This window comes from Podarcis melisellensis (genome assembly GCF_964234715.1).
Source record: "Podarcis melisellensis genome assembly, chromosome: 16".
Classification (NCBI taxonomy): domain Eukaryota; kingdom Metazoa; phylum Chordata; class Lepidosauria; order Squamata; family Lacertidae; genus Podarcis; species Podarcis melisellensis.
Window position 1 is genome coordinate 41,450,575 of NC_138533.1, and position 27,221 is coordinate 41,477,795.

A 27,221-nucleotide genomic window follows, 5' to 3' on the forward strand; every position below is an offset into this window, starting at 1 on the left:
GTTGGAGCCCGGGCAGAGGCAGCCCTTGGAGTGTCTCCGAGGGCGCTTCTCTTTGGCCCGTTCATTCCCTTTCTCCTCCGATCCGGTTCGATCGCAAACCGGATGTGTTTATTGCGCATTTCGCCCTAGGCCTCGGCCCGCCCCCTTCTCTGCGCGTCACGTGCGGGTCGGGCCGGTCATGTGGCCGTTGAGCGCGTGGCGGTGGAACCCGGAAGAGGCCGGGGCCCCTTGGCGGCTTCTCTCTGTCTCTCAGGTTCGGGAAGTGGGCAGGCCTGGCCTCTGAGCATGGACAGAGCGCCTCTTTCCCCGCGGGGTGGGGGGGCTTCTGCGTTCTGCCGCCTCACACGCCGCCCTCTCCTCGCCGGACTTTAGCCCGAGGGGTCGGCCCGGAGAGGGAGCCCGAGAGCAGAGGGGCCTCGCTCTCTCCCCCGCGGCCTGGGGAGCCTCGTTCCTGTCCTTTTCCCCACCTCGGGTCAGGCTGCAGAGGCGCCTCGCCGAGAGAGCCCGAGCCCCGGTAGAGAGTTGGGCTCCCTGGGCGCGGCCACTACACGCAAGCAGTTTCTTGGCTGGGTTTCTTCTCGTTTCCTTTTCAAAATCTTGCCCTTCCTTCAAGACACGGTGCCGTGTTCAAGGGGCAGGACCTCACAACAAACCTGCGAGGTAGGCTATCGGATCTTTAAGCCACCCTTGCCTAAGTCCTACTCTGACCCCCTTCAGCACTGCACCATCCTGGCTCTCTTGTTAACATTGGATGCTGGGCACTTATCAGCTGCTGTGGGTCACATGACTTGGGCTGCAGACTTCATACGTTAATCCAGTTCTTAATTTTAGAGTGAAGGAAGCCACGCCTGGAGCAGGAATCACAAGACATTCCACACACACACACACAGAGAGAGCTTCAAAGAATCTTGGTTTGGAAGCTTCAGCTAAAACGTTCTTCAGTCCCCAAACTGGCATCCAAATGGCTGCTGAGATGCTAAATAAGGTCTCTGTTGTTTCTCTTGTCCTGTCTGACTGAGCATCCATATTTGGTGAATGTGCTTGGCATGAAAATGAGGCTGAGGGGGACCCGTTGGCATCAGCATCTGTAAGAAAGCCCCCCCCCCAGCCACCCATTGGGGGGATTTGGCCATCCCTATTCAGAACTCACTCAGGACCTAAGTATGTGATGGGTTCTTGGAGCAATCAACCACTGTCTGGAATATGAATCTAGTCCTCTTCTACCTTTTTCTGATGAGAAGCTCATTGTGAAGATAATGAGATGTGGTGAAGAGAATCTGAGTTAAATGGCGGACTGTGTCCAGTCTGATCCAACCTCCAGGGCCTGGTAAGTACCATTACAGCATCCTAGGGGCTGCTTCCTACAATCTTTCTCTTTAAAAAACAAACAAACAAACAATTGAAACTCCAACGTTGAGCAAATGAGAGTGAGAGTTTCAAGAAGGACACAATTCCTGTGTTTCTTTACACAGTGCATCCTTAAACTGTGGAGTGTGCTACCACAAGATGTGATGGCCTCCAATATCAAATTCATGGAGGAGAAGGCTATTTGCAGCTACTTCCTGCAGTGATTCTTTGTTATCTCTGACAGCAGAGGGAACATACCCCTGAATACATGTCGGCAGGGAATGGCAGCAGGAGATGACTCTACTGCTCTCCTGTCCTTGTGGGTTTCCCAGGGGCATTTGGCCAGCCACTGTAAGAAACAGGATGCTGGACTGCATGGTTCTTGGGTTATGTTCTTATTTAAATAAGGGCGGGCTGCTTGGTTTCATTTGCTTCGTAGTGGGGCAGTGCCCTTCCTTAGTTTCTGTGGCAGCTTCTTTTAGCCTTCTTCAGCCCCTGTGTGTTCCTTTGAGATGCAAGGAGAAGGGAAGTGAAGAGTCTCTGATACACTTGAAACCTTTCTCTTAAGAAGCGTCAAGGTCACCTGGAAAGTCAGTAGCTGTACTTTGAATCTCTTCCCTTCTAAACATGCCTTCAAGAATTACGGAGTACAGTGGTACCTCGGGTTACATATGCTTCTGGTTATGCTTCAGACTCCGCTAACCCAGAAATAGTGCTTCAGGTTAAGAACTTTGCTTCAGGATGAGAACATAAATTGTGCTCCGGCAGCGCGGCGACAGCTAAAGTGGTGCTTCAGGTTAAGAACAGTTTCAGGTTAAGAACGGACCTCCGGAACAAATTAAGTACTTAACCCAAGGTACCACTGTATAGCTTCCCCACATCACCATATACGGATCCCCCTTGCCTGGGGGGAAACTAGGTTGCTCTCTGGAGAATATTGACTGCTCCCATGAGGTGATGCATCCTGAACGCCATGGCACTGATGTTTTCCAGGTGGAACTGCTTTTTCCTCTATGACAGCTCAAAGGTGAAGGAAGAAGGAGATCCTACGCAGGCTGGGATCTGCTATTTCAACCCCCGTCAGGTAGGGCTAGCTTATTTCCCCACAAAATCTGCATGCGGAGAATTTTATTTGTTCTCAGCTGGCCCCGTAGCCCTCTCCTCCATCCCTCTGTGCTGGCAAACATTGTACTATTTGCTCCTTGGGGCAGTGACCTAGTAATATCGGGGGTAGAGCTCTGTTCTGATGCAATCTTTTGTCACTCTGTGATGGTTTTGGCCGTTCATGCTCCAAGCTCGGCAGATCTCCATAGCCTGGGATGTGACAAGGCTAATCCATAGCATAACCATTTTGTGGCTCTTCATTCCCCACATCTCTCAGACTCCTCTGGACCATCAAGAGCTTCTGTGTGGGCAGATAGCTGGCGTGGTTCGATGCATGGAGGAGATTTCGGGCTCTCCACCTGGCCTCATACGGTTGAGGAAGCTCAAGCTCTCTGTGAAAGTGGATGGAAGCTACATCTGGGTGAGTCAGTGCAAGGCGACACAGGTTGTTGTTGCTCTTCTGGGCGCGGGAATAAAGCCCGAGGAAGGAATAAAGCTGGCGTTGGTGAAATCTTCAAAGATGGGTGTGGGTGTGCAGGCAGGCTGCATGATGGCAACCGTTTATATGGGAAGAAGCTGCTAGCCATGCTAGCTGAATGGAACAGAGGCAGCCTACCTTGGAGTGCCAGTTGCCAGGAGCAGACATGGGAGACGGCACTGGCCTGCCATCCCTGCTTCTGGGCTGCTTGGAGCTTCTGGGATGTAAGCAACATGTTCATCCAGGTGATTCTCCAGCTCTGTTCTTGTGCTACTCTATATAACATTGGGAGAACTTTGCTCTGATAGCTGAATGGAAGGCCCATGTTCAGAGGCAGCCTTCCTCCTGAGGGCCACCGATTGCCCTCCCACCTTGCTTGTGGGCTTCTCAGAGGGATGTTCTTGGCTGTCATGGGGGATCTGAGTGCCCTGATTAGATAGGCCTGGCTTGGCTTGGTTCCGTGGTACTCACCAAGAGTCTCCCTCCCTCCTCTCTGCTGCAGGTGCTGGGCTGCACTACTGACCTCCCTGACATCAGCTGCAGGCAGTTCCTGGAGCAGCTGATGGGACTCTTCTGCTTCTACAATGGGCCTGTTCACCAGGCTTACATGGTGATTGCTGGTCCACGGGGGCGGCGGGGCCTTGCTGAGCAGATGCTGCCTTGACTCCCAGCCATTTCCCTCCTGTTTCCTGTTGTGTTCTGACCCTCACATCAGCCTTGAGCCACACCTCTTAGTCTTGCCTTGGCTGACCTTCAGGCTGGCCTGCTCTCTGCAGCCTCCTTGCCCTGCAGAGGGGCTTCTGCAGCCTGCTGCACCCTTCCCTCACAGGTGGGCTTCTCTAAGCAAAGGCTTTTGTGTGACTTGAAAGTTATGTGGGTCTCTCAAGGCAATCCAGACCCACCTCTCCTTCCTACCCCCCAAATCCAAGATGCTCAGAGGCTGGCAAGGGCCTGGGCACATTTCCACCTTGACTGCTCCTTTTATTTGTCCTCCAGAACGGAGTCCTGATGTGCAGATCTGCTTCCCGGACTGAAATCTTGAGTCCTCTGGAATCTTAGGGACCTCTTCTCTTCCGTTTTGCTGCCCTGGCTTCTGTTGGACAGTTTCCTGCAGCCCACAAGCAGCCTGTAACTCGCCCACCAGGGATAAACTCTCCGCTGACATGGCCTCTTGTGTCCTTTCCCAGGAACGTGCCCAGGAGGAGCTGGACCAGGCATGGGATCGCTACGTGGAGCACCTGCAGCAAAACACCACTGACCTACACCGGATCTTCAACTCCCTCTGGGCCTTGGACAAAACCAAAGTAACTCCCTGCAGACCTTGCTGCTTCTTTGGGGCTTCTCCTCTCCCCTCCCCACAGGGTGTCAGGAAGCCCTGACAGCCTCCTTTGTGCTCCTCTCTCCAGGTGGAGCCTCTGCTCCTGCTGAAAGCGGCTCTCATCCTGCAAACCTGCCAGCGCACCCTCCATGTCCGGGCGGGATGCATTTCTTACCAGGGGCTGTGAGTATCATGACTTGTTGTGTGGACTCTCCTGCACTCTCCCCATTGGAGAAAGGCTGGTGTAGCTCAGTGCTGGAGACCTGCTCTGCATGTAGAAGGTCCCCAGTTCAGTCCCTATTGGCATCTCCAAGGTGGGCTGGAAAAGACAGTGCACAGCTGAATGGACTACGGACCTTACTTGCTCCAGGTTAAATGAGCCCTTTCAGAAAGCTGAGGACTGGAAGCTTGGCTTTTAAGAGAAGGACTGTAGCTCAGTGCTGGAGCACCTGCTTTGCATCCCCAATAGCACCTGCTGGGAGAGAGACCCCCCTTGCCTAGAACCCTTGAGAGCCACTGCCAGCCAGTGTAGACAGTACTGAGGAAGGTGAACACAAATAGTCTGACTTTGTCTAAGGCAGCCTCCTGCACTCCAGAGCAAGTGTGTTTGGTGCACATGTCATTCAGCCCAGCTACTTGCTCTGTACTGTCCTCACATTTGTCCACAGAGGCCAAAATCCACATTTTCAGCCACTATTTCCTATGTCTGCTTCTATAGACTCACCCCTTGGGCCTCCCAGATGGTGAGATTGACAGGGTGACCAAAGGACTTGCCCTGCATGCAGGGATCTGTCTTGTGGCTGGACCCTGGGAAGGATTGGGCCACACAGCCCACTCCGGGTAAATCAAGCCACGACTGTCTGAATGTTTCTGAGCAGCATTTGCAGCTCTCCCTAGGTCACCGTGCTCAGCTGAGAGCCAGGAGGGAACACAGCATCCAGCCTCAGGAAACCAGTGGGACATTCGTGTTCATACTTGCCATCTCTCCTTTCCCCATCCCCACCCAGGGTTGTCAGCACTCAGCTGCCACCAGACCTCACTGCCCGAGTTCTGCTGCAGGAGGTGGACGTAGCCTCAGAGGTGAGCTTCAGCTCAGCCAAGGGAGGGAGAAGGGTGGTTCGGTGCTGGCGCAGCACCTGAGAAAAACATGTTGCATGGGTTCCTTACTGCACAAGGGTGGAATCTGAAAGCTAATGTCAGGTTTCTGGTTCTCATGATTGCTGAAGAAAGTCTAAAAAGGCTTCACTAGATCTTTCTAACCTCTCATGGCCACTCCTTACCCACCACCTGCCTCAAATGTCCAGGTTTTCTCTCGAGGCAACCACAGCTCCAAACTCTTCCTGGAAGCAGAAGGCACTTTCTAAGTAAAAATCTTACAAAAGGAATTGAGAATAAAACTGCCAGTGAATGCCATCACCCCAATCTATGGTGCAGCCACACTTGAAGGACTGTGCAGTTTTGATCGCCTCCCCTCAAAAACGATATTGTGGAGTTGGAGGAGGTTCAGAAAAGGGTGGCGAAGGAACCCCCACTGAGGAAAGGTTGCCACGTTTGGGACTTTTTCGTTTAGAGAAAAGGCGAGGAAGAGGTGACCTGACAGAAGTTTATAAAATAATGCCTAGTATGGAGAAAGTGGATGAAGTCAACTCCTCTTTCTCTCATAGCACTAGAACTTGTGGACGTTCAGTGAAGCTGAATGTTGGAAGATACAGGACTGTGGAATTTGCTCCACCAGGAGGCAGGAATGACCACCAACTGGGATGGCTTTATAAGAGAATCAGACAAGTTCATGGAGGAGGAGGAGGAGGAAAGGGCTATCAATGGCTCCGAGCCACAGTGCTCAGCCTGCACAGTTGGAGGTGAATTCCATTTGCTGGAAGCCGCAGGAGGGTAGAGTTGCTCTTGTGCTCAGGTCCTGCTTCCTGGTTTGCACTTGCCACAGGCATCTGGCTGGCCACTCTGAGAACTAGATGGGCCTCCTTTGGCCTGATCCAGCAGGCTTTTCTTCTGTCCTTATCTCCAGTCTGGAACCCTTGCCGGCATCTGCCTTGGCTGTTTTATTATCAAGCTCACCCAGTGCCACTCTCTGCCTTCCCTTTCAGGGCGAGGCGGGAAATGGGGCTGTGCTGCAGACTCAGGGTAAGTGACGGGAGGGAGGGGAGAGGCGTGCTGGGCTGGCAGAGGGGGAGACTGCCTTGGTGGGTGGCTGGGTCTGCCAGGGACTGCTTGCATGAGAGACCACACAGAGCCCTCTTGTGTCTCTGGGTGCTGGGCCTTCATGCCCTTTCCTCTGCCCTGCCGCCTGTGTAGGAGTGTAGAAGCTGGAGGTACAACACAGCAAGGGGGAAATGGGCCCCACATATGTTCAGAGGCTGAGCTCTGATGCCTACAACCCATTGCAGAACAGACTCCTGCCGAGGCTGGCCTACATCCAAAGGGTGCTCAGGTGTGTGTGTGGGGGGGGTTCGGAGAGGGCTGCATCTTTAGGCAGCAGGCATTGCGCCTCCTCCCATCTTGCAGATTCCTTGGCGCTACTCGGAGAGCTTCCCTCATCCCAGTTCTTCCCAGTCCTGGAGACCTTTGCATTCTCACCCCTCCTCTTCCATGGAGGTCTTGACACATGGCTGGCTCCTAGACCTCCATGCTGCTCACCCTCCCCTCACCCCAGATTTTGTGGTTCACAAGGCCCTGCCTTGTTCACACAGTCTGTGTGAACAAGGCAGTTCACGTAGGGTAGTGATCCCAAGAAAGGAATTTCAGGTGAGCTCAACTCCATTCCCTGGCAGGCTGTTTTGCATTATGCGGGTAAATGATCCTACGGAACAGCAAGGAAGCTTTGCTCTCCAGCCCCTGAGAGAACAGCTTGCTACTCTTTGTGGGACCTGCTTAAAAAAGAAAGCATCTCATCTGCAGGAGCATTGTTGATTGTTCCCCCAGTTGGCAAGGCTCACTAGATCGCAACCAGAAACGGATCCTTTAGTGCCATTGGCCCAGACTCTCTGCCACTAGAATTTCAGCAGGCACCTTTGGTGCCACTTTTAAACACTTGCTGAAAAGTTTTCTATTCTGGTAAGCTTATGCCAGCAATTAACACATATTTCCACAACGGCTACTTGATGTCCATTTTTAACTTTTTATATGCTTTTACAGTGTTATTTTATGAAATAGTCTATAAATATGTATATAAATAAATATTAATAAAGTGACTCAACAAGATAAAATACCACGCATAAAACAATTAAATTCAGAAAATTTAAAACAATGCAAAAATGCATTAAATGTGCACCCAGTAACATATTAATTGGGTTACCATCTACCCAGCTCTGCTAAAAGATGAGCAGTGCCTCACGGGGCGACTGGATTACTGAAGGCCTGAGTAAAAAAAAATGGTCTCATCTTAGCCTGGCACCTAAAGCCTGATGGTGATGATGGCGCCAAGCAGGTTTCCCTGGGAAGAGCATTTCATAAATGGGGCCACCACTAAAAAGGCCCTGGTCACCCTTCACTTGCCTGGTGAGGCTTCTCTGATGAAGAGGAGTGCAGGGTCTGGGCTGGTTCATATTGGAGACAGACAAAATGATCACTTTGTAGAACAGAATAACTTTTATTACAGTAATCTTTGGACCATAGCAGCACAAAGGAAGGTGACAAAATTTAAGCCAGAAAACAAAATTTAAATAAACTTATATTGAAAAAGAAAGAAAATAGTGCTCACTACTTAAAATTAGTAATTAGTAAAATTAGTGATTAGGAGTAATAAATTTGAAACAGATTCACAGTAAAGCATAAAATGTATTAAAAACATTTGTCTCATAATACACTTTACACTTTTAATATGGGTCTCATGTTTTCCGCTCTCCAGGGCAGTTTGCGGCAGTGGCGGCTACATGCCTTCCTGCTATGCAGAGCAGCCTTTCCTGCCAAGGAGACAACAGTGGCCTGAGCAGGAAACCCAGCTTCCTTTTAGCACCCCAAATCTCGTTTTCTTTAAAAGAGGATCAAAATAACAGCCCCCAATATTGTCGTATAACCTGCATTCAAGGATATAATTCCCTAGAACTGCTTTCCCACAAACCCGCCCTCTCTTTTGACCCGCTTTACCATAGAATCTGCCTGATTTCATCATTGAATCCATTTTTTCAGTATGTAATTGTGTGCAAGCCCTTCGATGCTCCAACCTCATGGTTATCAGAAGGTACCCTTTGCACTGGGGCTGCGCTTTATAGGTCCAAACAGTCTACCCAAGACTCGTTCTTCCTTTCCCTAAGAAGCGCTCTGACCCTTTTGCAGAGCCCCCTTTACCTCCAGGGGTCCGGATCACCCCCGTTTACCTTTTGGATGATGAAGCAGCTGCCCTCCGGGACTTCCCTGTGGAGTGGATGATCAGGTAAGACAGGAGCAGCAGCCCCGCCAAGGGCCTCTCGCCAGCCCTGGCTTTGGTTCCTCCTTTCAGACTCTGCCTATGTTCCTCCTTTGCACCCTGGATCTGCTATGTGTGATCTGTCAGACAGGGAAGCCGACAGGGAAGCATTGGTGTTTAACACACTTCCATCTTTTTTTGCAAATCCCCTGAACCCCAACAGTATCCATCACTGGGGCTGTGAGTAAAGGCAGGGTATTTTTTGCAAGTTAAGATTTCCTTGCTAAACTAGGGCTGCCCGGCAGGTCCTAACTTATTTCTTTAAGAAAAGAAATAATACTGCTTGATTGTAAGTAAACCTCTAAATAGCACAAAGCAAACACACACATCCTCAGCTCCCTTGGAGGGCTTCCCTATTGAAAAGAGATTCAGAGGAGGAAGACCCTGTCTCTCTGATGGAGCCCTGAGTGGGGCTGTTCCACATCCATTCCTTTACAAATGGAGCATGTAGGTGACTCTGGAATCACTCTGGAGTCCTTGGATCTGGCGAAGGAGCAGAGGGAGTAGAAGGGGGCTTTCCCTGTCCATAAAGGTGAAGAAGGGCTTCCTTTGGTCTGTCCCCAAATCTTCTGCAAGCCACTTTTACTGGGGGATCCTTAGTTGGAGAAGTCTCCCTCTTTCTCTTTCTCTCAGGTCCCAGGGAGGCCCAAGCAGCTGCAAAGATGGCCCGGTTTCTGCTGGAGCAACTGGTGGGTCAGGTGGCACCACTTTGGTAAGGATGGTCTTGTATGTCCACCATGTTCGAGGCTTGCTGCTCTCCCTCCTGGCTGAAGAGCACTTTGCACACACCAAAACCTCTCTTGAGGATGTGGTAAGAGACTCCTTTGTTCATCTTACTGCCAAAGGACCCCCTTGAGCGGGGGCCTTGAGCCTTGGTTGCCACCAAGCAAAGTGGCTTGGCCTCTGGGGAGTGGCAGCCTGCACCATGGCCTTCCTGCCAGCAGGGGTCCCTTGTCTCTTGCAGGATCCCTGGGAGGAAGAGGTGGAGAAGCCAAGGGATTGCAAGTCCCATTTTCCGTGGCTCTCTGGCAGGGCTGACGGGAGGAGCCTGCACCAAACTAGTGTGGAGCTGGAGAGGGAGGGAGGAAACGGGGGACCTGCCTTGCACCTAGTCGGACCACTGGACCATCTAGCTCAGTATCAACTGCTCTGTCAGCTGCTTGCCAGGATTTCAGGCCAGGACATTCCCAGTCGTGCCCCAGAGGTGCTGCCAGGGATTGACCCTGGGAGCTTTTGCATGCCAGGGGGATGTTCTGAGCTGCAGTCCTTAGCCAGAGTAGGAGCCTCCCCCCTGAAATGGCTTTCTTATCGCTGTGCTCAAATGGAAAGAGCGTGGTCAGAAGAGGTGCTTTCACTACCCCTGCGATGCTGTAGAGCGGCCAGAAGGGATGGAGCCCAGGGACCTTCTGTCACTGAGCGTTGGCCCCCAGACACCCAAGTGCAGTTGGGTGCGCTCTGCTCTGGGATTCCCAGGTCGGCCTTCTTTGGAGGGCTCTGCAGGGTCCTGGCAGCCACAAGCTGTGTCTTGATCCCAAGGGTGTGCAGGAGGATGTTTTGGGGAGACGAGGCCAATGGGCACGTGGCTGGGGAACCGTGTGGCCCTGCCGCGGCTCAGCAAGCGCTCTCCTGTGTGAGCTGCCCTGGCCTGGGGTGGGACTGTTGTGCGCAGGGCAGGTGCCTTCTCCAGGCATAGTGAGCTAATTTTCTCCCTTGGCCTGCAGTATCACAGCAGCCTGGCCTCCCTGAACGGCCTGGAGGTCCACCTGAAGGAGACCCTCCCAAAGGACAGCCTCTCTGCAGCCAAGGTCACCTACGGCTTTGCGCACTATGACGCCGTGCAGAAGGTTCTGGCCAGTAAGTGCTGAGGGGGCGGGGGGCCTCAGAGAGAGCCTGCTCTGTGGGAGTCAGCGGCCAGGAGCCGTCGAGCTGCTCTTAGGGACTCTTAGGTCCTTCTTGGCTTCCAGCTATCGTGGCAGTATGGAAGGGACAGGGGCAGCAGACTTCTGAATGCTGGAAGCTGTTATTCAGCCCATTTCTGGTCTACATTGCATCGTGGTCTACCTAGCCCTATGCGGCCTAGGACCCACGTACCTACGGGACCACCTCTCCTAGTATGCCTCGTGGAGAACCTTAAGGTCCACAAATGACAACATTTTGGAGGTCCAAAAATGGTCTCAACTAGGGCCCAGGCCTTTCCAGTACTGGCCCCGACTTGGTGGAACGCTCTGTCACAAGAGACTAGGGCCCTGCAGGACTTGACATCTTTCCTCAGGGCCTGCAAGACAGAGCTGTTCCGCTTGGCCTTTGGTTTGGACTCAAGTCTGACCCTTATGTTTCCCTCCCCTTATGGTTTTTATCTATGGGCTACTTTCAAAACGTGGTTGCATTTTAAATTGCATTTTAACCTGTATTGTAAATTGATTCCCAATTATGTTTTTACTGTAATTTTACTGGTGTTAGCCGCCCTGAGCCCGGCTCTGGCTGGGGAGGGCGGGGTATAAATAAAAATTATTATTATTATTGCCAAGGGTTGGATTTCCAGCTCTGCCGTCCTGAGATTCTAACCCCTGGCTCCTCCTTCCTTCATGTTGCAGCCAACTTCCTGCCTGCTAATAGCCCCACAGACCGTTCCTTCCTGAGGGCAGCCAGCCTGATCCATGCTAATTTCCACCAGCTGCCCACGGCTTCAGAAATAATGGTCAGGTAAGGTGGGGAGGCCCCTGTGCGCGTGCAGATGACAGACAGTGCTCCCTTTGAAAAAGCTCCCACCTGGCTTTTCCTCCTGCCTGCGAGCCTCATAAGCACGCAGGGCAGGAATAAGCCCGGGGTGCAGGTGGGCACGCAGAGGGAGCTGCCAGTTGTCTCTGGAGCCAGAATGGGATCTGGGCCTCAGAGTAAGGAGCAGCCCTTGGAAGGTTTAGAAGCAGCGTCTTTCTCTGGTGGCTGCTCAGGGGCTGTGAGAGCTGCTGGTTGGCTGAGTGCCAGCAGGGCTTATAATTGGCCAGGGAGGAAGGAGGTTTTGCTGTTGGGCCCTGATCACTCAGGCGGAAGCAAGCCGTAACGCTGGCAAGCAGATGGTGGCATTCCAGCAGGCAGAGCGAGGCAGCTTCCCTCCTGGCTCGAGGGGCCAGGGCTGCATTGGCCGCTTATTTCCATTCCTCATCACCTGCTGCTCTGCACATGTGCTCGCCCCCCCCTTCCTCTCAGCTGAAGGCATGATAACAGCACACCAAAGCCACACCCTGGTCTAACTAGGACAAATACATTTATGCTGAAAGGAAAGACTGCAAGCTTTGAAAGATTAGCCATGCCCATTAACCAGCCCAATCCCTGCTTGTTCGTCACTTGCGTTGACCAAGCACATTGCTCGCTTTTTTCAGTTCTCCTTGAGGCTCCAGTTCATTATGTTTGTGTATTTTCAGCAAAAAGTGGGGTTTTCATTTGCTTGTTGAAGAGGACCCCCCCTGCCCCTCCTCCTCTTGCATTCAGCACAGCTGTTAATGTGCCCAAGCCATGGCCAGGCTTGCCTCTGCCACTCCCGACACCCTGCGTTGGCTTTCAAGAAGGCCAGCTGAGGCTTTCTTGGAAATCGCCAGAGAAATTCATGAGACTTAGAGGCCTTTTGCCTTCCGGCTGTTGTGGTGCTCCCCCTGACCATTGGCCATGCTGGCATCCCCTGCAGAGACCCAGGTTGGGAAAGGCTGATGCCGGCTGCCTGTCCTTGGACTGAGCTTCCACCTTGCCGGGGGGATCCCTAGAAAACCGCCATTTACTGAGCAGTCTCCATATGCAGGCGCATGTCTATCTCTGCAGAGTTACTTCACACAATCTGCATAAAAGTGCTTCTATGGGGATCCCAAGTGAAGCAGACAAGGTGTAACTTCCTTGCCTGAAAGAATGCTGACCAAAAAACAGCTGTTCTCTTTTGTGTTTCCCCTGAAAATCTGCTTATAATTGAATAGTGTCCTTTAAGTGTGTTCCAGAAAATAGAGATGACCTTGTTGGCTTCCAGTTTCCTCCTTGCCTTTTCTCTACACCATATGTGATCTCATGAACCTACATCTCCTCTCTCTTCCCACCACCTGTAAACTAAAAAGGCCCAGCAGATTTGGGCTTTCTCTCGTGGAGGAAAGGGCAGCCAATGGCTCCTCGCCACTGTGGCTCTGCTCTGCCTCCCAGTTGGAAGGAGGAATGCTTCTGCCTCCCAGTTGCTGGGGAAGAGGGCTCTGGGCTTGAATCCTTGTTGCAAGAAAGAGGCATCTGGCTGGTGCTATGGGGATGCTGGGCTGGGGGGCGGGCATTGGCCTGATCCAGCAGGCTCTTCTCTAGACTTGATCCCTGTTCGCAGCAGCAGAAGCACCGGCACGGGGTCAAGCTTGCGTCTCTCCTGCCTTCTGGTCACACCTGTGAAACATGGCTTTCTCACCCCACAGGAACGCCTCTACTGCTGTGTACGCGTGTCAGAGTGCCGTCCAGGAGACCTACTTCCAGCAGGTGGCCTCCCCTCTGCGCAACTCAGGAATGCCCAACCCTCACGACAGCGCCTTTGGCCTGGCCAGCAAGGCGAAGCAGAAGCTGCTCAAGCATGGAGTGAACCTTCTCTGAGACCCAGGAGGCTCCTCCTTGCATGGGCTGCAATCCTCCGGGACTTCTTACAGTGTTACCAGAGTCTTTGTTGTTTCGGTTCCATGAAATGGGTTGAGGAAATGGGTTGAGGGCTGTCAGGACCTCAGAGCCCTACCGTATGGCTGGAAGAAGCCCCCCCTTGGCTCAGTTCCAGCTGGGAGAGCACATGGATGCCCACCCCCAGCTACCCACTCCAAGGGGCAAGATCATAGCTCCCCTGCTTCCCCGGAGAGCTCCTCTGAGGGAACACGTCCCTCCCAAAAGCGCATCATTGGACACTCGTTGTCTGTGGACTTTTGCCTGCCTTTGGAGAGCTAGCTTCCCTAGAAATATCTTTTGCTCCTTGCCCTGCTCATTTTTCCTGTGGAGCTTAGTGGGGTGTAGCTTCAAAGCCCTTTTTATTGGAGGGCTTTTTCTAAACCAGGCCACCGTCCCCTCTCCAAATTTGATGTCCTCCAGATGTTTCTGTCTTTGCTTTCTATTGAATGCTGTTTGATGCTTTAGATGAGCTCTGAAACTGTGGGGGGAGGCCTGGAGCTTCTCCCCCGGCAACTGACCAGACATTTTTTGTTGCTCTGCAGCTAAGCCTCCTGCCATGTGCACCCCCCCACCTGCCGGATGCTCAGTGGCTGCCTTTCAGCCTCCTCCCTGGGGCCTGCCTGGCTCTTGCGCACGGCACATCGACTCCTCCGCCAAAGATGGCCTGCTGCCAATGGCAGTGCACACGCCCCTCGTGATGCTGGCCCACCCTTGTCACGGCTGACAGGGCTTGAGGAGACAGGAACATGGTCTGATGGGGACCGGCGGGCCCATGCATTCCTCTCCCCCTGCCTTCTGAGGTGGTGGCACCTTTGTACTCCTTCAGGGCAAGTGGGAACAGGTGCACAGCTCTCAGCCAGTTCCGCTTTGCATCAAGTGCCTGGATCGTGTCACAGATGTTTGCGAAGGAAAAGCGACTGGCTGCCTTCCTTGAGGGGGCGTGTTGAGAAGGTCGGAGCTCCCACCCTCTGCTCTGTAAGTCGCCCAGCACAGCAATAAAGTTGCCGCCCAGAAAAGCCCCTCTTGTTCCTGCCCCACTGGCACCCCAGCCCCCCTCGCCTGCCAGAAGGCGAGTCGCGAGAGTGCAGGCCCTGGGAAGGCAGCAGGGCTGTGGGTGGCTTGGTCTTGCGCCAGGAAGGGGTGTTTGCAAGAGCAACAAAGGCAGGGAACCAAAACAGCTTCTGCGCTGCTGCCTGCAGAGAAGGGCCACTTGCTGCCATCTGTGAGCGCCGTATGCTGGCAGCGGGTGGGGAAGGCTGCCCACACACACCAAGAGAGAGAGACTGGAAGGAGCACTTTGCAGAGGGAGCCTTGGGTCATACTCCACCCTGGACCCACATGTTCACCCTACGCTTGCTCAAATGCACCACTTCTGAGACTGAATTCACAGTCCTGCCCTCCCTCCTGACAGTAAGTTCTTATGGGGGTAAAGCGTTGGAAGGAATCCCAAGGGCCTGCAATGCAAGAGCCCAGCTATTAGCTGCAGTCCAACACATCTGGCAAAGACCAAGGGCACAGACGGGCTTGGGGGGGCTGTAAACTCCCTGCCTCCCTCTGAAGTGTGCCCCCAACCGCTTTTTGGAGGTGTTTGAGGCTGCTGCCATTCAGATCCCCTCCTTCCCGGGGTTCCTGCAACTACAAAAGAGTGCCAGGCACAGCCCAGCCCCCAAGGGCAAGAGAGGTGGAGACCGTCAGGCAGCCTTCCCTCTGTGCCCACCAGCTAGGAGGGGCTCCACAGCCTCCTCCCACAAACCAACTGCATCTTTAAGCAAAACTTCTTTTTATTGGATAGCCTTTGTGGTTTTTGCCGGCACAAATATCCCCAGCTGTAACACACTGCGCTTTAAGTCTCCCTCCAGCCACTCTGATTGGGAGGGGAGCATCAAATAAATCCTCTTCTGCCCCCACTCTGCACCTCCCAGATACATGACAGGCTGCTTAGCCTCCCCTTGGCAGCTGGGGGGGGGGTGTTACCAGGAGGTCAACCCACCCCCCTCGACCTCTGCATCCGCCTCTTCCTTGCAGGAATGTGCAGCAAGTGTTCAAGGCCAGGACAGAGCAGCAGGGGCCAAAAGGAAGGAGAAGGCACAAAGCAAGCTGATGCAAAGCTTGAGAGAGGGGGGGCTGGGGGTCCCACACCACTGCTCTATGCTAGGGGGAGGACAGAGTTTGTCCCCCCTACCTCTGCTCTCACCTGTTGCACATGGAGATGTTGGGGGGGAAGAATGGACCCCAGGCCATCCAAGCCCCCATGAAAAGCTACAGCAAGAAGAGCCCCCTTCCCCCCCACCTCTGAGTTAGACCAATGGGGGGTGCTTTTGTCTTTAAAGATGACAAGGTGACACTGACATGGCTACATTCATCAATAACATCAGGGTTGTTAGCTTCTAAAGTCAGGACACTGCAAAACACAGCAACGTTAACACACTACAGTGGCACGGTGCCCAACCACAGAGTAGAAAGGGGGGCAGGTGGGGAGTGGGAAGGAGGACTTGGGGAGCCTCTCCTCCACTCCACCCCCAAAGCAAAGAATAGGAAAGAGAAAACTGCAAGGTGGAAGTTTCCACGACCAAAAACCTGGTGCAAAGGAGCTACACATGGAGTTTGTGTGTGTGAGACCCTTGCACAGGCAGGCCAACCGGGGAGGGGGCTCCAGGCTCCAGGCCACCCCGCATGGCACCCTCTGCCTGCCCTCCAGCCTGCTGCGCCCAAGGAAGCTGCGTCATCGTCCGGGAGCAAAGATGAAGTCAAGGGCTTGGCGCTCGGCAGCAGCGACATTTGGGTGCCAGAGGTCCACCATGAATACGGCCCGGGGTCCTTCCTCGGGGGCACCTGGAGGAAGAAAAGGAAGGGCAAGCAGTTCAGCGGGTGAGTTTGGTCGCCAGGTCCCATCTCTCTTGCTACCATACCTTTAGGGTACTACGATGCCACCATAAACGGTTCTGGCAGGGCCTCTTGACAACTCTCAGCCCCGTCACAAACTACAGTTCCCAGCCGTGGCAGTTTAATGAGGTCTCCTATGGCTGTGAATGTATGATTGAATGCCCGCTCTGTATCTCAGTGGAGGGGCAGGAGCAGCAGCCCCACTAAGGCCGGCTGGAACCATGATGTGTTTTCTGGGTCTTGCAGGACAAAGCCCCTCCCCAGCTCTGGTCAGAACACTGTTAGGATGCGCCCCCTTTGTGCTCTGCTGAAAAGAGTCCCCAGTATTCTGTGCACCCCATGGTTAATCAGCATGCAAGAGGGAACAGGACTAGGGAGCGCTTCACAGGACCACGCACTCAGGCCTGGTGTTATCTTTATTCTTTTAAAAAATCAAGCTGCTAGCCCTCAAGGCGGTGGGAAGAAACACTTGAAAGTGTCTCTCCCTGCCTTCCTCCATATTTCTCCCATGCTCATGCACACAAGTACCTTTTCCAACGACCTGAAATGTCATTTAGACCTGCAGAAGCTGACTGCAAGGGTCAGAAGTTGCATGGGACATACTGAGGCAGCTTTGCAAGGAGTCAGGCAGAGAGAGGGTTTTTCCTTCTCAGCGCTTGGGAATCACGTGGAGCTAGGGGGACACACACCCGTTTCCAGCAAAGCCCTCCCCTCCCCCATCAGCCCCTTGGGAAAACACCTCAGGGCACACTCCAGCCTCTGGGTGTGTCAGGGCTTCAGACTTACCACCGTGGAATGCCGTGTGCAGGAAAGAGTCGTCAAAGAGCAGGCAGCGCCCTTCCGCCCAGCACTGGGGCTCCCCTCCCACAACAAGTTCACAATTGCTGGGGGTCTTCAGTCCTGCAGGAAGAAAGAAGATGCATGATGGGCAGAGCCAAGGAGGAACGGCAATGGGAGCAGCCCAACACCAGCCAGCCAAAACACCTGCGTTTCCTTGTTCCCTGAAGGCGGGTGGATTTTACAATCTTGCCCTCTACTTTTTGCAGTCCTGGGCTTGCTGCAGAGGGACTGCTTTGCCAGGCTGGATCCAGAGCCCACCAGGTCCAGCATACTCTTTCCGCTAGGAAGAGGTCTTGAGGGGCACCAAGGAGATGATAACCCCCCTATGCTATTATTATTATTAGCCACCTTTTTTCTTCCAAGGAGCTCGTGTGGCCTATATGGCGCTCTCCAGCTCATTTAATCCCCACAACAACCCAGTGAGGAAGGCTAGACTGGCCTAAGGTCACCCAGTGAGTTTCATGGCTGACGGGGGTTTCAAACCCTGGTGTCCCCCAGGACCTAGTCCAGCTCTCCAACCACTACACCGCTCTGCCTCTCTGGCACCTGGGATGGCATCGGGACAGGGAGGCTTTGAATAGGCTGGCACGGCAACAGCCCTAGAGCTGTCCTTCAGAAACATGTCCAATCCTTTTTTTCAAAAAAGCTCATGACCCAAATACTTTGCAGTCGCCAGGCCAAGCTCCCTGCGAGACTGACCCCACATAACGCCAGCCCTACCTGGCTGAACAAGACCAGCCGTTGTGGCACTTTTAATGGGAGGCAGGGAGGCATCCGCCAGGCTTCAGTCTCAGATTGGCCGGCTGGCAGGCTGGAAGCACGCAAGACCGCCTCAGGGGTTGCTATGGCAGCAGCCCAGCCTGGCAGCACGAGTTGCACCCAGCAAACAATGAGAGCTGCGTTTGCTATCTACTTGAAAGCAAGGCAGGAAATGCAGTCGGGTGCAGACTTTTGCATGGAAAAAAGGAAAGGAAAGCACAGAATCCTGACATTGTAGAGATGTAGTAGACTCCAAGGGGCATCTGGTCCAATGAAGGAATCGCAGCTAAAGACTCCTTGGCAGATGGCCACCCACAACCTCTCTGCCACCATCTCCAGCACAGGAGACTCCAGCACCTTCGGAGGGAGCCCATTCCCAAGACTACTGTGGATTTTTGGCCCCCTTTGCATTCCCAGCGTTTCCTCATTTCATAATCCGCTGTTCTAACTCTTAGGGGGCTGCCCATCAATGGCTTGGGAAACAGAGGACTTGAAAAGGAACTCTGCACCCTGAACAATTTGCAGAGGGCCATGACGTCTGGAAGAAACCCACGTCAGTTTTAAAGGACCTATAGAATTTCTCCCTCCTTTAAGGAACAGATCCATGGACCACACCACCCTACAAAGTATGTGTGGGTGGGGTGTGTGTGCTCTTTGCACCTGTAAGGTGTAGGGCTCACACACCTCAAGGGAAAATTTCCCCTGGAGGAGTAGCAAAGCTTCCTTTTCAGGCCTCAACTTCTGCAAAGTCCACAGCAAGGCAGGGATGGGGTAGCTGTGGGGCCTCTCCAGATGCAGACCCCAACTCCTGCCCTCCCTGACCATTGGGCAGGCTGGCCGCTGGGAGCTGGAGTCCAGCAACAGATGGAGGGCCACAGGTCAGCCTCGCTCCCCAGAGCTCCCCACCAGAATTTTTGCCACCCAGCAGGTAAGGGGGCTGAGCTCCCCTCCAAGCTGCTGTGCTTCCGTCCAGGACGGTTGCTCCGTCTGTGCCCAGAGCCCCTGACTGCTAAGGGCACAGTCAAGGGAGGCTCTCCTGAAAGGGAGGAGGCCAGAACTGAAGGTAAACCGAAGGTGCCTACCCAGGTGGCAGCGGATGCGGATGTTGGTTGGTCCGTAGTGCTCCGCGATAACGGCACCCGGCGTCAGGACGGAGATGCAGGCATTCCCAAAAACGTTGTTGCCAATGCAGGTGCGCAGGCTGCCCAGCAGGCGATAGGTCCGGGGGCACTTGCGGCAGTTCCGGGGCACGCAGGTGCCCTGGTTGACCAGGTAGAAGGTCAGCCACTCGCCACTGGGCGTGCTGTTGGCCTTCCAGCCCTGGGGCAAGCTGCAGTTGGAGAAGGCCTTGTACAGGGCCTCAAACTCGCAGGCGATGGTCTGGAAGTTGCGCTCCAGCAGCTCCACGTCGTGCTTCTGGGCATCGCGGGGGAAGTAGGGCATGGTGGGCAGGTCGGGCAGGAAGAAGACCTCTGGCTTCTGGATGGAGGGGCGGCTGCTGAGGTAGCGGCCCTGCTCGCGGATGCCCTTGCGGATGCGGCCCATCCCAGACCACGAGTAGCGCTTGGCGTACTCCTGCAGGTTGTGGTAGAGTTTCTGGTTCAGGCCGTCGCTGTGGGTGCAGCGGACGCACTCTGGGGAGTGGCAGTGGGTGTAGCCATTCTGCAGGCCGTTGGTGTCCACCCCCTGCAGGAGAGAGTTCCCCAGGGCGTATGTCCGGGGCTGCTCCCGCCCAACGTGGTAGCAGTACCACACAAACATGGCCAGCAGGAAGGCCACGGTGCCCAGGGCGGTGGTGTCGCAGTCCCGCACAGACTGTATCCCACTGGCGATCAAGTCCCTCAGCCGGTCCAGAGACCCGCTCCATCCTGCCAGCCATTCCAGAGACATCTTGGGGCTGTGGAATGGGCGCCGGGTTCTAGCGCATGAAAGGGAGAGTCAGTTCTCGAGATCTCCACAGGCACCCGCAGGGGCAAGTGGAGAGAGGCCAGTCATGGGCAAGCAGTGCCAGGAGGTCCCGGAGGGGGACAGGCTGCATCTGTGGTGGCTCGCCAGCTCCTGCGTCAGGGCCGTAGACCTGGGAAAGCTTCAGGGGCAGGCATCCTGAAAGGCAGGTTCCAGAATTCAAGCAGCCAGGGGCACAGTGGAGAAGCTGCTCAGCTCAGGCGCTGCCTTTCCACAGATGCTCCCACATCGCTTCCGAGCCAATGAGCGCCATGGAGCCCCATGAGATCCGGGATCTGTGGAACAACTTCACTCCTGCAAAGCTGCTGTCACCGCAACAGAGTCCTCTGGGGCCTCCTTCATTTGTTGCCCAGGTTAAACAGATGCACAAGGGGCGCATGCTCCCTCCACAAGCACCCGGTCCAGGTCCCAGTTTCTGTTCCCATTGAAGGATCTGCAAGAAAACAGGAAGAAGCCTTGAGAAAACGGGTCCCTCTTGCATCTGAGCCCTGTTGCCTGTCCAGCCTGTTTTCCACTTGTGTGTGGAGGTTGTAGAGGACTCCCAAAAGCAGCGAGGATGGCTGTCCGGGGCTCTGCAGACCCTGTGAGGCTCCAACTTCCAGCAGCTGGCATGGCCAGTGACTCTGGGGGAAGATGGCAGTTAGAGGGCAGGAAAGTCTGGACGGCCCCTGGAGGCTTCCCACCTTGGCCCTTGTGCAGAATTGTGACCCCCCCTCAAGTGGGACGCAGGCCAAAGTCTTCAAGGGAGGCCAACTGCACTGCATGGACACACCTTTCTTCTGATCTGCCATCACCTTCTGGCACGTAGACAAAGCTGAGATGAGCTCCCATGTGGCGCCAGAAGCAGCAATGCCCCTCTTCCCCATCACTCGGTTAAAATAACAACAATGCACCCTCACATCTCCCATGTCATTTTGCCACCAGGGTTGGGCTACTGCTGATTTATTTATTTTTTTAAAATTTACTGCATCCCACCTTTCTCTCCACAGAGCTCCAGGTGGTGCGCAGGGTTCTACTCCTCCTCACAACTACCCTGTGGGCTGCACTAGGCTGAGCGAGACTGTGAGCGGCTCAAGGTCACCCAGTGAGCTTCATGGCCAAGTGGGGATTTGAACACTGTTCTCCCAGGCCCTAGCCTGACACTCTAACCACTAGACCACGCTGGCTCTCTAGGTGAGCAGAGTGCTCTAGCTGCACTGCTCCCAATCACTGGATGCCTCAAGCTGGTCCAGGAGAGGGACGGGGGTGGTGGTGGAACAGGACAGCGCAGACCTGCAGGCTGGCTTTCCTCTCCCTCCCTCCCTCCCTCCCTCTGTGCAGCTCCCAGAGATGGTTCTGGAGTCCAGCAGCCCTGCCAGCTTCGCTTGCCTGCCCTGTGCTCCATCTCTCTAGATTTGAATCAGCAGCGCCAGACTCAGCCCTCCCACCCTCTCAGCAGGGGCAGGAGGCACCTTCCCCACGCACGCACATGTCAATCACCCTTGACAATGCGTCCCACCCACTCACCATAAACGTGGCAATTGGCACCTGAGTCACCCGCCTGCCAGCCGGCAGGTAGTGCCCCTTCTGGAGTGTTGCTGCAAACAGCATCACCTCCCAGAGTGGTTCCATTTACTCTGCTCTGCAAGGAAGGCTGCTCCCCTGGTGGAACTACCTTGCTGGGTCCGACTGAGGACCCATCCAGCCTGTACAGGTGCCAGGGAAACGTCAGCAGAAGGAGGCTGCCTTGCGCAGCAGAGCTTTCCTTACCCAAAGCCAGACTCCCCTCAAAGAGCATTCAGGCTCAGGGCCACCAGATTCGCAAGGCGGTTCCTGCTTACCTGGGATGGCAGAAAGATCCCTGGTGTTTTGTGCTGCAAACAAGCAGAGACAGACTTTGGGAGAGAACTTCTCAATTCCAAACCAGCCAGGACCAGAGGCAATGTCCAGTGGTCCCTTAGTCCCCAGAAAGGGGGTTGGGCCAGGACTCCCCCAACCCAGGACCCTGTCCTGAGCAAAGGGCACAGCTGGCAGAGACCACCTTATGGAGAGACCCGGCCCTTGTTCTGCTGCTACCCTTCCACTGCCCCGTTTAAACAGGGGGCTTTCAGAGCAGCCTCAATGAGAGCAAAACGCAGGATGTGAGAGCCCACCGCCACAGCACTTCTTCAACTCAAGCCCCAAACGATGGTCCTCAGACTTGGGGGAAGCCCCAAAGACTACTTGCCTGTCTGTGTTCTGGACACCCAGGCTCCAGGCACTTGGTGAAGTTCCAGAATGAGCCCCACAGCCCCCCAAGGGCGCTGCAAAAAGAAGCCCAAGGAAATAAGGTAACTCACCCAATCCAACCAAGCAGGCAATAAAAAGCTTCCTCATTGCTGGGAGGCACCCGCCCCCCAAATTTAATTAACTTGGTCTCCATCTCCATGCTACAACCAACCCTGATGCCCCAAAGGAAAGTGAGCGAGAGCTGGGCTCACCTTCTGCTCAGGCTGAGATCTCTGCAGCTCCTGAGTGCTGGGTCCTCTGGCAAGACCCAGAGCCCTTTCCTTCCTGCCTCCGGCTGGCCCACCTTGGAGCCCAGGCCTGGTACTGGTGCTGAAAAGTTCTGGGAGACGTGGACACCAACCAGGGGCCAGCGCTGCCACATGGCAAATGGAAGTGGATTGGTGGGCAGGCAGCAAATACTGTGACACAGCAGCAAACCAGTTTATGATGGCATTTCCCATGCGGGAAGCAAACGCTGCCTGGATTTCCTTCCTCCGGTCTGGACGTGCCCAGGACCTGCTCAGGCTGCTTCCAGCGTGTTTGCATGAACAGCCTTGTCACTTTGGAATTGGGGGCAACAGGAAAGGGTGGGGAGAGAGGAGGGGAGAGGATCCATTTCCAAACTGCACTTGCACTGCACACTCCAAAGTGGCAAGTGGAGAAACTCCTAGGCAAGAAAAGCTGTTATGTAAGGACTGAGGTGCAGAAGCAGCAGGAAGTGTCACGCACAGGAGGTGTAAGGGTGTGTGTGTGTGTGTGTGTGTGTGTGTGTGCCAACACTGTTCTGAAGCAAGAATATTGGGGGTGGGGGAGAGCCCTCCCCTGCTCTCAAGGAATCTCCTGGCAGGCAAGGAGGGAAACCTCCCAGGATGATAAGCCGGGGTGAAGCAGATGGTTCCTAGAGCATTGGAGAGCAGCCAAAGCCATCGCCTGGGGGAGCACCCAAGCCGAAGCAATTGCCCGAGGATCCCAGTCAGCGGGCCTGGGCTGCCTGGAGCACTTGGGGTCCGTCCTCCTCCCCACTTCTCTTGTCCTGTGGAGCCTTGGAATGCCAGGAAGTATTCCTGAGCATGAGCAGAGGGGTTTGAGAGCAGCAACTCCGAGCACCTCCCCCAGTCCCTGTTCATATTCTCTGGAAGTCCAGGTTCAGATGCAACGGCTGACCAGCCCAGAAGACGTTTAAAGAGGGCCTACAGAGCATGTGCAGAGTACTTTCCTGCCCTGCCGGTGTAGTCCTGAAGGAGAGGTGCTCAGGAGGGGCTCGGCTGTGAATCGCACGGCCGAGCCAGACGCCCCCGCAGCCTCCCCGGCGTCCCAGCTCCTTCGGGCGCCAAGGGCTCGGCCCGGGAGTCCTCCCCGCCCTGGCTCCGCGGGGCTCTCTGGCTTGCAGAGCCGCCGGGTCGGCCGCTCGCCTGCCGAGGCCCAGCCAGCCCGAGATGGCGCGAAAGGGGCCGCCTTCGAGCATGTGCAGAGCGCCGCCCTCGCGTCCCCCGGCGGGCGGGATCGGGGCCACGCGCTCTTCGCGGAGGCGGCAGGCGACGCACTTGCTGGCTGCGCCCGCCGCCCGGACCGAGCGCCCGGCTCCGGCGCGGCCGAGGCGGCCACGGAGGGAGACGCGCCTGCTCTCCGGCGCCCACCTGCCCAGCGGCCCACCTACCTGCTGCTGCTGCCGCCGCTGCCGCCCGCGCTTCCCGCCGACGCTCCCGGCCGCCCTCGGCGCTCCCGGCACGGCGAGGCTCTCCGGCGGCGGCGGCGGCTCGGCAGCGCGGACCACAACTCCCAGCAGCCCGACGTCGGCGCCGCGCGGGAGGGGCCGCCGAGCCAGCGCTCGCCCCGGCGGGAGGACCGCGCCGCTCTCCGCCCGCCGCCGCCGCGCGGGGCCCGGGGCATGTGCAGAGGGCCGCCTGCTGCGGGCGGAGAGCGGCGCGGCTTCCTTTGCTTTGCGAAATGATCATCTTCACCATCATGTCATCCTACTTTTATGATTTGTACCCCAGCCATCTGTGTGGGTTGCCCCAGCCGCTCTGCGCGGCTTCCAGCATCTACAAAAAGAGGATTAAACGTTAAAAGCTTCCCGCTACAAGGCTGCCTTCTTGCACAGGGGGCCATCACGGAGAAGGCCCTGTGCCTGGTTCCCTGCAGCCTCACTCCTCCCAGGACACAGCCACCATAAGCCCCTCCAGGTGGACCTCAGTGTCCGGCCAGCGTGAGCGGGTCACAGGAGCCAACTCTAATTTGCTTAGAACAATTTCGTACAATCAAGCCACACTCAGGACTAATCACTGAAGTCAGTGGGCTCAGAATAGGTCCTGGGGATCACAGGCCTACTGTTTGACAGTGGAATGGACTCTCTCCGAAGGTGACTGACTCTTCCTTACGGGAGATTTTTAAGCAAGATGTCACATAGCCACCTCTCATGGATTCTTCTGGTGTAGTTTGTGCATTGCTTGAGGTTGGACCAGATGACCCTTGGGTCCCTTCCAACTCTACAATTCTCAGGTAAAGTGGACAAACATTTCCAGGAGAGCAGACTGAACTCCATCTCCACTGGCACGAGTCACCTTCGGTCTCTTCCAAGATGGAGTTACTCTTTCATGGGATGCTCTGAGCTGCTTCCAAGGTACAGTAGCTGCCAACTTCATGCTTCTGGCATGCTTGCCCTGTAATGGGGAACCCCACTGTAAGCCTGGCTCCTCCTTCTGCATGTTTCCAGGGCTGCCTGCTCTTCTGGGGTCAGCCACCTTGGCATCCCAAAGGCTTTTGGCTCCAGTCTGGTGAGCAATGAGTTAAGCCCTCTAGGAGATTAAACTTCCTGCTGCTTTTGTTTTATTTGCAGCCAAAGTGGGTCAGGCAGCTGAAATGCAGCAGGAATAAGATCCTTCTTGGCTACTGTTAGCTCTGCTAGTTGTGAGGTCTCCTCCTTGCAAGTTGAGTCAGGCCTCCCCAAAGATACCTGATTCCTCCCAAATGTGTGCGTGAGATCAGCTCTGCCCCCATCTCCCTTTCCTAATATTTATTAAAAGGACTTTGGCTTTGAGCTGCTACCTGCCTTCCCTGGAAAGGACTACCATGCCTTGCTAAATGCTGCTTAATGTCATATGCAAGAGGTACTAGGGGAAAGTGTGGTGTAGTGGTTACAGTGTTGGACTAGGACCCAGGAGACCAGGGTTCAAATCCCCAGTCGGCCATGAACCTTGAATGCCAGTCACTGCCTCTCAACACAGGATTATTGTGGGGAGGGGAAGAACCGTGTTTGCCACCTTGAGCTCTTCGGAGAAGAAGGTGGGATAGAAATCGAATAAATGATGGAATGAATGAACAGAAGCTGCAATATGTAACACTGGGTGTTATGAGTCACAGGACCTTGCTCTTTGTGGTAAGACCAGGGCCACAGGCAACAGAATAGACATTTTGCAGGGGATGCAAGAACGCAGAGGAATAGAGTTGTGTGGCATGATTTTGAGAGAGACTATTGCTGTGAAGGCCTGCTATTTCCTGAGATTCTCAGTTTTAGCAGATGAAACAGTGAGTATTTCTGTCATATAACAACTGTCTCTAGGTGCAAGATTCATGGAAGTAAGTGATGGGAATGTGGAATACCCTTCTGCACACAAAGAGTTGCTTGGGTTTGTTTCCATCTCAGGCCAAACTGTAGCACACTTTTACTTGCTTGTTCTGATTTTGGACCAGATCTCAATAATGTTAGTTGGATAGGCATAGGATGGTTGTTTAACTATGGCCAGAAAATCATAGAAATCAGAGAACTGTAGAGTTGGAAGGGACCCGGAGGGTAAAGGAGAGTCTAACACCTTCCGAGGAAGACTGTTCCACTGTCAAGCAGCTTCCTGCACCCTGCAGAGGAAAAATGAATAAACTATGAACTCCCAAGTTATGAGGTCTTAAGAGGCCACTGCAGCTCCTGGGAAATGCACTGGAACCGAGGTCTATGCGAGCACCAATTGCACATGATCATCAAGAGACACATGCAGCAGTTGCCCTTCAATAGCTCTAGAAGGAGGGTTATCTTGTGGCATGATCCAGCTTCCTGGCATCGTTTTAGCGGCGGGGGAAGAGATGTATGTGTGGGAGATCAGGGAGAGGAAACAGCAGCTGCCCTTTGGAGGAGCAGGTCTCCGGGGATTGAGAAATGGGGCTTATGAGGAAGCAACCAGCCATAGGATGACTGGCATGGCTGTGAAGGACCCTCTTCTGCGAAGCAAATCAAAAAGTGCTTGTGTTAAGTTGTGGGTGAACATATCAGATGACACAGCGATTCTTCAAACAGCTCTTGTTTATTCAGAGGCCAGAACACAACTGAACTGAAGGGTTCAGCCAGCCTGCTTATATAGAGCTCCAGTACAATGTAACTGTAACAACTTTCTGTAACTATCCAATCACTGAACGTCACTTTCAATCCCTTTTTTGCATATGTGGAACTGAACTATCTACAGTATCCCCCTGCTGGCCCAGGGTGAGAACTTCAGTACATAACAGCTTAGAAACCCCATCTAGCCCAAAGAGCTGCGGCCAGACTGTGGACTGGGGCTGGTTTTAGGAGCAGATGACTCCCTTGGCTGCTGGTCTGTTTCCAGGCACAATTCAGAGGGCTGGTTATGACTTATAAAGCCCTCGGTCCAGGCCGTCTGAAAGACCGTGTTCCCCCGTACAAAGCTGCCTGGGCTCTGAGATCTGTGGGGGAGACACGGGCAGGCTTGGGGGGGGGGGACGACAAAGGAGAGGGCCTTTTCAGTGGTGGCAGCTGCCAGGCAGCTTTGGAACTCCCTCCTGAGAGAAGCTGGACTGGCTTCTTCCTTCAGTGCTCCAAGGCTTTTGGAACTGATCGCTTTGAACAAAAGGGCTGGGGCAATGCTGTTTTTTTTTTTAAAGCTGATCTTTATTGGTTTTTTATAATTACATACTATACATACACATATTATATTACATTTTACATTTATTCTTGCTCTCAAGAGCTGACTTCCCTCCTTCCTTCTTCTGGCTTTTTTGTGTCGTCTTTTTGCATTGTCTTTATCCATTTTGTATATATGGTAGTTGTTCTTCTTCAATTTTTGTCCATGAAATGTCCATAAACAAATAAATCTTTCTATATATACAGTTCTTGTTATCTGTCTATATTCATTTACAAATACTGTTCAACCTTGGTCATAGTATACATTTTTAATTCATTTTGATATTAT

At 54.2% G+C, this 27,221-nt stretch overlaps 2 protein-coding genes and 1 long non-coding RNA gene across 7 annotated transcripts; 1 reads left to right on the top strand and 2 right to left on the bottom strand.

Moving 5' to 3' along the window:
- The first annotated feature begins 268 nt into the window (after window positions 1-268).
- On the top strand, window positions 269-14,348 carry HPS4 (HPS4 biogenesis of lysosomal organelles complex 3 subunit 2). Of its 3 annotated transcripts, XM_081892911.1 has the most exons (14): window positions 269-660; window positions 832-1,327; window positions 2,341-2,431; window positions 2,729-2,872; window positions 3,432-3,539; window positions 4,117-4,233; window positions 4,336-4,430; window positions 5,255-5,327; window positions 6,350-6,386; window positions 8,538-8,634; window positions 9,301-9,478; window positions 10,389-10,521; window positions 11,262-11,370; window positions 13,101-14,348. In XM_081892911.1, the coding sequence occupies exons 2-14, from the start codon at window positions 1,287-1,289 to the stop codon at window positions 13,270-13,272; spliced, it is 1,395 nt and encodes a 464-aa protein (XP_081749037.1). In that variant the 5' UTR covers window positions 269-660; window positions 832-1,286; the 3' UTR covers window positions 13,273-14,348. The 3 variants fall into 3 exon arrangements, with proteins under 3 accessions (XP_081749037.1, XP_081749038.1, XP_081749039.1); XM_081892912.1 differs by having other exon boundaries at window positions 269-1,327; window positions 9,301-9,379; XM_081892913.1 differs by lacking the exon at window positions 3,432-3,539 and having other exon boundaries at window positions 269-1,327.
- Window positions 13,362-15,551, bottom strand: LOC309359372. The gene is made up of 2 exons (XR_014163821.1): window positions 13,935-15,551; window positions 13,362-13,904 (listed from the first exon to the last, which is right to left on the bottom strand). It is a non-coding gene; the product is annotated as an uncharacterized lncRNA (long non-coding RNA).
- A 135-nt stretch (window positions 15,552-15,686) lies between these two features.
- On the bottom strand, window positions 15,687-23,026 carry ASPHD2 (aspartate beta-hydroxylase domain containing 2). 3 transcript variants are annotated; one of them, XM_081892915.1, is made up of 4 exons: window positions 22,239-23,026; window positions 18,897-20,212; window positions 17,002-17,115; window positions 15,687-16,164 (listed from the first exon to the last, which is right to left on the bottom strand). In XM_081892915.1, exons 2-4 carry the CDS (start codon window positions 19,702-19,704, stop codon window positions 16,055-16,057), a joined length of 1,032 nt encoding a protein of 343 aa, XP_081749041.1. In that variant the 5' UTR covers window positions 19,705-20,212; window positions 22,239-23,026; the 3' UTR covers window positions 15,687-16,054. The 3 variants fall into 3 exon arrangements, with proteins under 3 accessions (XP_081749041.1, XP_081749043.1, XP_081749042.1); XM_081892917.1 differs by lacking the exon at window positions 22,239-23,026 and adding an exon at window positions 22,098-22,183; XM_081892916.1 differs by lacking the exon at window positions 22,239-23,026 and adding an exon at window positions 20,463-21,022.
- Window positions 23,027-27,221: the final 4,195 nt, after the last annotated feature.